The following is an 11378-nucleotide window of genomic DNA, read 5'->3' on the forward strand; positions in this document are numbered from 1 at the left end:
GTTGGCCAGTTGCCCTAAATCTGAAGATAAACTCAAAAAGGCACTGGTAGAAGATGAAACTTGTCACATTCATAGCATCTTGCATGCAAATTGAATATTTCTTGTATTAAACAAAATCTGCCAATGGAGAGATAACAAAAAGGATTCTTAATCTGATTTTTAGGATGGCTATTACAATATAAGGATTGATTGAAGTAAGACTCAATTTTTTTCTTGTAGATGCAGAAGTAGTACCTGTTTTCGTTTTCTTTTTCTTTTTTGAAGAAAACACCGCTCTTGTCTGGTTTAGAATTCTGACCTTGTCTTATATCTGCATACAGAATTAAATCATTGAGAAACTTAACCAAATTTAAACAAAAGAAAACAAGAGAAAATCGGGTATTTTCTTAACAGAAAAGGATTGAATCTTAAATGAGTTGTGTGAACCTTTCAAAATCCAGGACTGTATGATCCTCCAAAAATCAATTCAAATCTCAAAGATTGGAGCAGTCCCAACCTATTTCCACCTGGCATCATGTTAAAGAGTAAGGGAAAGAACACACTATAAAGTATCCAATTCTATGTTTTACGCCACTTTACAAAAAGACACTCCTAATTAATTTTGGTATTTCCAATTCCAGTTATTGAAAATTTTATATTTCAATTCATCCATTTTTTTTAATAATTAAATGCATAATCCATTTGGAATTGAGTACATTTCTAAACTCTATATTTCAAGCTATGCTTTTAATAATGAAGCTAAAGAACGACCATTTAAGAAAGCATATAGATTTCTGCGTTAAAATCTCCTACAAATCTAACAAAACTTGATAGAAGCTCTATACAAAAAGAAATAATTTAAGCAACAAAATACCTGATTACTATTTGAAATAATCTAAGAACACAGCGCTACTCCAATATCAGCAAGTGTGACTTTTGAATTTGTTCATGCACCTAATCAATAAACAAACCAAGTATATCACTTTACCAACTTGATTTTGAGATACTTTATGTGCAGTGATGATTAGAATTATAACGAGGGTAGTTAATAGAGATGAGAGGAGGTTGGTTTCCAGGTAGGGAAGAAAATAGCATTGAGAATTTGAAGTTCTACAACAATTAGTATAGGCAGATGGAGTTTGTCAATGGGTGGGATTGTTTAAGAGTAGCACAGCAGGACAGAGTCAAAGAAGACAATTCTTTTGGTAGAGTTTACATTGAATTTGTAGTTTGAGTGTATGACTGACTGAATATTACGACTTTGAATGCAGATAAAAATAATATGAAAACATTAATGTTTAAACGTGCACATATCATTAGACTTTATCTTCAGACATTAAAAAGCAACTGAAATCAATTTGCAATTTGAAACTAACGAGAATACAAGGGCAAGTTCCTTCAAACATAATTGGCTTGTTGACATCCTTCTCAAATAGCTCACAGGCATGCCTCGCATGTTGTTCCTAGCACTCCATTCCTTCTAGCTGATGCAAACTTAAGGCAGCCGCACAAAATTCTTCAAAATCCAAATATTTGTATTGAATAGAACTAATTCAAATACAAAAGTTGACAATCAGCTTCCACTCTAATCATTATATATTTTGGGAAAAATTTTTAGTGACAACAAACAGAAATGCGATTTTTGACGAAATTACCATGGTTTGCATAATCTAGGGCCTGTGAATCCTTCATCAAATTGGGGGAATTCCTTATCACACCCTGTGAAGACAAGAAATTCAAAAGGCTTTATGAATATTGTTATTTTCTTAGGTAGAAGAGAGTTAAAGAGAAAAATGCATCAAATTGACTCTCATAGGCAACCTATTTCACAGATTTCATGCAAAGCAAATATAAGGAGGAAAAATTGAAGTGATTACCTTTGTAATATTCTAATTTATAAAAAACCTGATGCTCCATTAGGTAGTGGTAGAAGAACATCCCAAGTAGCGGTTGCCTAAAACTGAAGCTATCCTCAAAAGATTTGTATTTCGATTAACTAAATCTGCCAATGGAAAGAAAACAAGATAAGGATTCTTAATCCTGACTTTTATGAAAGCTATTACAAGATAAGAATTGAGATAATTAAGACTCAAGTTTTAGCTTGATAATGCATAAGTAGTACCAGCCTTTTCTGAAGAAAAACCAACTCTAGCTAGTTCAGAATTCTGACCTTGTCTCGCATCTGCATACAGAATCAAATAACTGGGGACCTTAACTGAATTTAAAAAAAAGAAAATAGGAGAAAGCTGGGTATTTGATTAACACAAAAGGATTGAATCTTGAAGGAGATGTATGATTATGAACCTTTAGAAATAGTGGAGTGTATGATCCTTCAAAAGTCAATTCCAATCTCAAGGATAATTGAGCATTGTAGGAGCAATTCCCACCTTTTCCACCTAGCATCAAGCTGACAAGGAGAAGAAAATACTAGAAAGTTTTTAACGCTATGTTTTATGCCAGTTTACAGAAAAACACTCCTAATTATTTGTTTGAATCACTTGGGTTTTGGTCTCTCTAATTTCAAAGAATAAATCATTCAAAATTTTGTATTTCACGTCATCCTTTGGATTTTTTTTTTTTTTTTTTGGTGGTAATTAAATGCATAATTTGGAAACTATCTAAAATCTATTGCATTTCTACTCTCAAAATTTCAAGCTGTGCTTTTAATTCAATCACACTACACAAATAACACAACAATAATTCAAGAAAGCATGGTGATCTATGTGTTAAAATATCTTAAAATTTGAGCAAAACATGATATGGTACAAGCTGATACATACAAAAAAAATTCAGCAACTAAATACTGGTACGGGATCAGTTATCTAAGTTGATCTTCAACAACAATATCACTCCAATATCAGCATTTTTCATCAATAAGCCAAGTATATCACCTTTAACAACTTATTTATGAGATACAATAGAAATTATTTGGATGAAGAAGCAAAAGATAGGTTTATGTACAACACTTTCAGGTCAAATTTTATGAGAGAAGAAAATAAAGGAAATAGAAGGTACCAACCCACCTAGTTGTTGACTATTCACACAATTGCAGAGCCCAAAAGTTTTAAACAAGAAAAAGTACAACAATGGGACTTTTTCTATAATTCAATTGCTTTTGCATATGAGAGCAATGGTACCAGTGGCATGCCCCCTTTCCTGCTGGGTTTAATTCCTTATATATAAATGCCAATGTCTTTCAGTAGAAAGATCCAAAGAAAACAAAGAATTGGGATTACTCATATCAGAAATCGTGAGGAATTGGGTTCATCCATGTGAGCAATTTTAGGCAATCCTCCCATGATTCCTCTGCACCCTTTCAGGTGTTTGTATAGTTCTTTGAAAATATCTGCAAATTAAATTGCAATTAAATTGGCCACAAACATCAATATCGAAGACAAAGAAGTTGGCATAGAAGGGAAAAAAAAGGTTGTATTTTTTATTGCACAGAAAGTACAAGTAGAGGTGTAGTACCTACCCAAAGAAGCAGAAGCATATTGGTTGCTAAACAAGAATTTAATCAATAATTCAAAAATATGTGAACATGTGGGACATGAGCAATCCAATCCTTGCCATTCTCTCCTGGTATCTTTCTTTCAAGCGAGGACAGTCAATGATTGTCAAGTTTGTAAATGGGAGAAGCAACTCATTTCTTCAAGAAGTGATATCAGATTTGGGCATTCATAAATTTCAATATTTTCTTCAAGGGGCACTCCAAATTTCCTATAAATAACAGATATCAAAATAAGAAATTTAGTATGAAAAAAGGAACTTGGTTACTATAGAATTGCATTAAGGGCTCACATTTCTTTTTGACTATATGTTTTTTCCTTAACTGCTGTCTATTTGTCATTTTATTTGTTACCATTAAGCATTCAACTTAATTTTTTTTTTTGGTAAAAATGAATTCCTAGACTTAGGACATACAAGATTCCAATTTATATGCTTTTTTACAGATGTCAAACAAAGGCTGGATTATAACTTTGTGCCTTTATGGTAAGTTAAGCAGCCTTAAGGATTCAAGACTACATCAAAGATGAAAGGAAATTCATGAAATGTAAGTGCAAAACCACTTTCTATACAATACTCTTATGATGTCTCAACTTTTACTATCCATCTTAATGGAATATTTGTGCAGAACAACAGCTACTCAGTCTATGAAATATATAATACGTAAAAATCCCTTTATTCTTCCTAGGTTGTTGAATTAACGAATTATGCTTTTAAATCAAAGGTACAAGATTGGTAACTATGCTTTTGACGGCTTTGTTTACACACTGATATGCACCCATATTTTCATAGAATATACAAAAATCCAAAGGTATAGAAAATATAAATCAACTTCACAACCTGTTAATACTATAAGTCACTTGTTTAACCAGGATAAAATATTTTCTCTCAATAGTTGTTGTAAACTAAGAAATTCAAATATAGGCTTTATGAATATTGTTCTTTGTGTAGGTAGAAGAGAGTAATAGAAGTAATGCATCATATTGACTCTCATAGGCAACACATTACAGTTTTCACTAGCAAAACAAATATAGGAAGTAAAAAGTGAAGTGATTACCCTTGTAATATTCTGATATGAACAAAAAAAACTAATGCTCCATAGGGTAGGCGTAGAACATCCCAAATAGCAACTAGCAATGGCCTAAAATTGAATCCTCAAAAAGGTATTGGTAGAAGATGAAACTAATATCCGTAGCATTTTGCGTGCAAATTGAGGATTTGTATTTTCATTAACTAAATCTGCCAATGGAAAGAAAAGAAGATAATGATTCTTAATCTGACTTTTACATAAGCTATTACAAGATAAGGATCGAGATAATTAAGACTCAATACTCAATGTTTTGCTTGTAGATGCAAAAGTAGTACCAGCCTTTTTCAAAGAAACACCGACTCTAGTTGATTTGGAATTTTGACCTTGTCTCATATCTGGATACATAATCAAATTATTGAGAACCTTAACTGAATTTAAACAAAAGAAAGTTGGGTATTTGATTAACACAAAAGGATTGAATCTTAAAGGAGATGTATGAACCTATTGAAATATGCAGAGAGTCCACACCTATTTGCTTGAATTGATTTTTGAAGTGATGTCAGATTGGGGAGAAGAAAATACTAGAAAGTTTCCATCACTAAATTTTATGCTGGTTTACAGAAAAGCACTGACCTTTTCCTTGAATTCACTTGGGTTTTGGTTTCTCCATTTCCAAAGAATAAATTATTCAAAATTCATCGGAAATCTAGTGCATTTTCAAGCTCAAAATTTCAAGCTATGCTTTCAATCCAATCATACTACACAACTATAATTCAAGAAAGCATAGAGATTCATGTGTTAAAATATCTTAAAATTTGAGCAAAAAAAAGTAGAACATTGGGATTTTTTCTGTGATTCAATTGCTTTTGCATATGAGAGCAGTGGTACCCGTGGCATCCACACCCTTCCTGGCGGGTTTAATTAATCCTTTTACTTCATAGTTCACATAGAAAAAAAAATTGACAAATGAAATAAATGCAAGTGTTTTTGGACATACCAAGAATAGGGTTACCCATTGGGTTCATCAGTGAGCAATTTTAGGCAATCGTACATCCCATGTGTCCTTGGCAATTGTACAATGCTTTGAATAAATCTGCATATTAAATTGCAAATAAATTGGAAGGGAAAATCATTAGGTATTCCTGAAGTATCATAAATGCGTACTCCCACCTCTCACATAAATAGTGAGCCCCACCATAAATTTAATTAGTAAGACCCACCATTTATATGAGAGGAGGGAGTATACATTTATGGTACTTCAGGAGTATACAATAATTTCCCAATTGGAAAAAGATAAAGAAGTCGGCACAAAAAGAAAAGAAATAGTACAAGTTGTAGTTCTTAACTGAAGAAGCCGAAGGATATTGGTTACCGAACAAGAATTCAATTCTTAATACTAAGAATCATAATATTGAAAATTTGGGACATGAGCAATCTCGCCAATTCCCTTCTGGTATCTTTCTTTCAAGTGGGGACAGGCAGCGATTATCAGGGTTTGTAAAGAGGAGAGCCGATGCATTCCTGATGAAAGCGATGTTAGATTGGGGCATGAACGGACTTCAAATCTTTTGAGTGATGTGAGACTTCTAATCCCTTCAGGAAGTGATATCAGATTGGGCAAACCAGAAATTTCAAGTGTTTGAGGCGCAGTAAGGTTGCCAATCCCTTCGGGAAGTGATATGAGATTGTGGCATCCATCAATTGTGAGACGTTGCAGAGGGCTGACACCAACAGATTGTGTGTCTTCATCATTGAACAGATCAACCTCCTCGCACCAGCTAATACACAGCTTCTTGAGGGAGGTCAGATGTTTCATAAATAGAGACAGAGATAGAGATTTTAGTCTATCGCATCCCTTTATCTCTAGCTCCTCAAGAGAAGCCAGGTTTTGCAACCACTGCTCTGGCAGTAACTCTATGTCCTGAATCCTATCCAAAGATAGAAACTTTAATTTGGAGAGAGGAGGGGAGGATTTCGAAGCAGAGGGAATTGAAAAGATATCTATCATATTCATTGTTTGTTGCAATGGATTGCAACTGGAAACTGTTAGTCGTAGCGGTTCTTCAAGATTTGGAAACAATGGCATGCAAGTCAGGTTTTTGCAAAAAGAAATTTCCAATTGTAAAAGCCGAGGAAAAGAAGGCAATGAGACATGCGACTGGTATTGATGACTTGATGTTACCACACCCACTGTATCCCTCCTCCACCATCCCTTTAGATTAGGGCAGCTCCACAATTTGAGTGACTTTAGGGATGGGAAAAATGTTGATGAAGCAGAGATCTCTTCAGTGATTTCCCGGTCTGATATGTATTCCAGACCATCCATAAATTCTAGAGATAGATTTCGGAGATTTGGGAGTTGATACATTGGCGATAGATGTTGGCACATCGATTGTGATATTTCTAATATCACAAGACCAGTTAGCGAAGGAAGCCAACTCGGAAATCTCACACCCTGGTACCCTACCACCGTCAACATTTTTAAATTCTGGTGTGGCCGGAGGCCTTCCATTAAATTTTCATCTTCCCAAACACGTGCGACATCATTACCCAGCTTACCCCATATTAATTCCAATTTTCTAAGATGCTGCTTGTCCTTCAAATTCGCAGCCTTGGCTTTAGAGGTGGCATCTTTCACCCGTACCTTAATTCTAATTCTTAGTTCTCCTCTCAAGTTATTTAGCTTGTTCAGTTCCGGAAGACCAGCGCAAGAAAGTTCCTCGTTTACAATAAACAACGGTAATACTTGAAGAGAAGTCAACTGCCCTAATCCAGGTGGCATATGAGTCAGACTGTAACAAGCCTTTAAATCAAGATTCCGAAGGTTGAATAATTTTTGAATGTTTCCCGGTAGTTCTTTAAGAAGAGTACAACCATTGTGGTTTAATGTTTGCAAATTCAACAATCTAGTAATAGCACTAGGGAGAACTTTAATGTTATTCGCAGAAAGATCAAGGTATTTTAAATATGTTAACTTTTCTATAGAATTTGACACCACCGTAATATATGAGTTACGTAGGTCTAATGCACGCAAGCATCTTAAACTAGAAAAAAGTATTTCCCCAGATTCTTCCTCACCTAAAATTTTAGTGAAATTCTTTTTTGGATCCACCAAAATAAATGTGCGTATCTTTTTTGCTTTGAATAGCTAGCTTAAATCCTTCTCAAGCACACCAACAGATGCAACTGATAAGTGGCAAACATTTTCATTGACATTTTCTATATTTGAATCAATATATGTGCACTCAACTCTTGAGATTGATTGAGCAAGATCATGGATTAGATCATGCATTTTAAAACTAATTGTATTCCCAAAACTATCTTCCCTAGCTTCTTGGAAGAAGGACCTCCAAAGTAGGTCCATACAGTACTCATTAGCAACATCCTCCATATGTAGCTTTTCATTTGATGATGATATAAATCCTTGTGCTATCCATAGATTTATCAATGTCAACTTTGAAATCTCATGATCTTTAGGAAACAATGAACAATATGCGAAACAACACTTTAAATGTGATGGGAGATGATCATAACTCAATTTTAGAATTGATAAAATGCTACTATTATTTTCTTCTTGAGTTACATTTGTAAGTTCTTTATTCTTGATATATAACCATTCATCCTCTGTCTTTTTGAAGTATAGTATTCTCCCTATTGCCTTAATAGCAAGAGGCACTCCACAACATTTGTGTACAATATCCATTCCAATTGCTTCAAGATTAGGATTAATCATCTCTTGCCTTTTTCTAAATGCCATTTGCTTAAATAAAGACCAAGATTGGTTTTTCGAGAGGCCTTGTAGATAATACGGTGAGATGGTGCTAGTAATCTCTGCAACCAATTTAGTCCGTGTAGTTATCACCACCTTACTTCCCTTTGAGCCACCCATCAAAAGTCTTTTCAAATTATACCACTTTTCTTCATCCTCATTCCACACATCATCCAACACAAGTAAGTACTTTTTTTGGTTGAGTGTTTTACGAAGTTCATTTTGTGCTTGCTCCATTTCAAGGTTTTCAAGTTTCAAACCAATTGCACATTTAATTATCTTTTCAGCAATTTTTTGTACGTCAAAGACATCAGAGACACACACCCACATGTGCAGCTCAAAATAATTATTCACTTTCTCATCATTGTATACATATTGAGCAAGTGTAGTCTTCCCCAGCCCTCCAATCCCCACTATGGATATAAACGAAACATTCTCTTGCACATCATAGTCGAATAATAGATCCATAATGGCTTTCTTATCCTCTTCTCTCCCAATAACTTCTTCTTCACATACAAAAGAGTAAGTTTGCTCCCTCTCCCTAGTCAAAACCCCGGTTTGTAAAGGATGTACTATAAACTGGAACTTATTCATATCATTTGCTATTGCATCAAATCTCTCCCTCACCGATGTTATTTTTTTAGCCATATCATGACGAAAAGCAAGTTGGTTTGAACTCGAAAAGAAAGTAGTAAAAGAAGTACGTACCCTCTTTGCCATTTGATCACCACCCATCACCCTTTGACGCATATCTTCAGTGTAGAATTCGGTCAGCAAGTCATCCGCATCATAGACTGCATCTCTAAGCTTCATGATCCAGTGCTTGACTCGATGGCTTTTGCCCTGCTGCTCCTCAGCATCCAGAAGTACAGCTTGAACAGCGGAAACAGTATCCTTCAATTTTTCGAACTCATCTTTGACACCCCACACGGATCCAATCTCTGCGAAAGCCATAGAGCCCAAATTTTCAATGATCGTCTGCGCAATGCCATACAGGATTGCTTCAGCCATTTCTTCTTTGTGAGAGAAAGAAAACACTGAAAGATAGGTTAGATCACAAGAGAGCAAAAAGCAGTTGTTGAACTGGTTTTTGGATGGAAAGAAAAAGCAGTAGTTGAAGTTGAGATCCAAAGTAGTTGAACTGCTCTAAATAAAATAATGATAGATTCCACATAATAAATAAAATAATCACTCTGCCTGAAGACTTAAATGTGTGGATATAGCTTATTTTGCTAAAAATTGAAAATTGAAAACTGAAAATACTGTATCAAAATAATTTTTAAATATATAAATAGTGTCATGAGACTCATTTTTAATGAAAAAATTACTGAAAAGTGAGGTTCATGGGTTTAGTGAACACAAATCCACTAGTCTTGCTGAAAAGTTACTGAAAAGTCAAAAAGGGCGGCTAAAAAAAAAAAAAAACGTAAAACATGGACGTGCAAAACGTGAATCTAAACCGTACCTTAACAGTTTGGAGCTGCACCAAAAGAAGAGCCAAAGCCCAAATATTAGAAAGGATGATTCCACTTGACAAAAAGTTGAGACAAAGTCACAAAGGCAAAAAAACAAAGAGCAATAATAAAAAACCAAATAGACCTTAACGCCTGTTTGGTTATGAAAAAAACACCATTTTTTGTTTTCATTTTTAGTTTTTAGTGAGTTCTATAAACAAAAAATTGGTTTGATTTTAACATTTGTATTCAGGGTTTGTTTGTAATCCACTTATTTTGCTGAAACTGAAAACTTTTTGCTGAAAATACTGTAGAGAAAGGTAAAAGTTAGCTGAAATAGTATAGTAAGACCTATGAATTGTACCAAAAATTACATTAGGATCCATGAATAGTAACAAAAATAAGGTAAATAGTAAAATAAGCTGGCAAAATTATTCATGCCAAACGAACACTCAATCTCGTAAAAGTTGAATTTGAATACAAAAAATGAATATAACTTTTTAACGTTTTCGTATTCTATGTATACGAAGAAAGTGGCATATTTGCAAATATTGAGAAAACACAAAATTACCTTTTTTTAGTAATTTGATGTGTGTGAGTGAAAAAAAAAAATATATATATATATATATTCGAGCACTTCTTCTATTGGATGAGTGAACTCAAGCCCAACTAGCCCAATACAATAAATTTATAGAGAGTTGGTTCAAGAACTAGGTCTTAGTGAGGATTACAACAACCAGACATGGTTATGAACGGATTGAACAACAAGGACATGGACCAAAATATAAAATTCTGTCCTAGGGTCTTTCATCCGAGGAACTTAGTGTTCTTATTCTTTTTTCGGTGCTAGGCTATAAAGGTTTTCCGAAATCATGCAAACTGCTCCAGTCTTCTCTTTCTTTTCTTCTATCCCGGGGATCCCATCCCCCATTCTTGGAGGATCTCCCACATTATATATCCCCTTACAATCGATCTTGGCCCTCCATCTGTTGATCATGTAGGTTATTACTCGAGTGCTCGTCCCATCAGCCACCTTCCCAAATCCTCTGTGAGTTGCGGTGACCAACACCGCACTGTTTAGGGGTCATTCCCTCATTAATGCGGCCAGAACGTTAGTTGGATGCATTTAATGAGGAGATGACAGTTTCTCATTGAATCGCTCCTACGCCATATCTCCATGGGTGTCCTACTGTACTTATCCTTTTTCTGGGGGCGCTTTAGGAGGCTGCCTATGAAGGCATGCCATTCTTTCCTTCTGGGATCTGGGAGGCCGAGAACAGGATCGTCATCGGCAACGTTTCTAGGCTATGTGGGCTTTCTTTGTTCGTCCTCGACCATTCCTTCCTCCTTGGCATTGGCCTTGGGCTTAGTATAAAGTGGGCCGGGGTTGTCGAATTCTTCGACACCATAATAGCCCTTCAAAATCCTATTGTTCGGCTCCTTAGACGGAGATGAGGATTTTAGTGTCCTCGAGCCTATATCATGGCTTGTCAAGTCTTGTTCTCCATTAGTGCCAGAGCCTCTTCACTTGTCTAAGGCACGTTCCTGGCGCCTTGATATACGGAGAGCGTCTTCATTAAATCTTGGCGGCTCTGTGCTCCCCACATTCAACGGTGTGATGGTAATCATATAGTGAAGA

General features: G+C 35.2%; 2 protein-coding genes and 2 long non-coding RNA genes across 5 annotated transcripts; all 4 read right to left on the reverse strand.

Moving 5' to 3' along the window:
- Nucleotides 1-261: 261 nt before the first annotated feature.
- Nucleotides 262-2085, reverse strand: LOC115982559. Of its 2 annotated transcripts, XR_004089657.1 has the most exons (6): nt 1857-2085; nt 1635-1698; nt 1356-1527; nt 854-933; nt 427-506; nt 262-310 (listed from the first exon to the last, which is right to left on the reverse strand). It is a non-coding gene; the product is annotated as an uncharacterized LOC115982559 (long non-coding RNA). The 2 variants fall into 2 exon arrangements; XR_004089656.1 differs by having other exon boundaries at nt 1635-2085.
- Nucleotides 2086-2832: 747 nt separating this feature from the next.
- On the reverse strand, nt 2833-4884 carry LOC115982560. The gene is made up of 4 exons (XR_004089658.1): nt 4852-4884; nt 4544-4725; nt 3455-3699; nt 2833-3325 (listed from the first exon to the last, which is right to left on the reverse strand). It is a non-coding gene; the product is annotated as an uncharacterized LOC115982560 (long non-coding RNA).
- A 1028-nt stretch (nt 4885-5912) lies between these two features.
- LOC115980345 (putative disease resistance protein RGA4) lies at nt 5913-7298 on the reverse strand. Its single transcript, XM_031102608.1, has one exon. The coding sequence runs from the start codon at nt 7296-7298 to the stop codon at nt 5913-5915; it is 1386 nt and encodes a 461-aa protein (XP_030958468.1).
- A 366-nt stretch (nt 7299-7664) lies between these two features.
- LOC115980346 (putative disease resistance protein RGA1) lies at nt 7665-9368 on the reverse strand. The gene has a single exon (XM_031102609.1). It carries the CDS (start codon nt 9294-9296, stop codon nt 7665-7667), a length of 1632 nt encoding a protein of 543 aa, XP_030958469.1. The 5' UTR covers nt 9297-9368.
- Nucleotides 9369-11378: the final 2010 nt, after the last annotated feature.

The sequence above is a fragment of the Quercus lobata genome, chromosome 3 (assembly GCF_001633185.2).
Source record: "Quercus lobata isolate SW786 chromosome 3, ValleyOak3.0 Primary Assembly, whole genome shotgun sequence".
Lineage (NCBI taxonomy): Eukaryota > Viridiplantae > Streptophyta > Magnoliopsida > Fagales > Fagaceae > Quercus > Quercus lobata.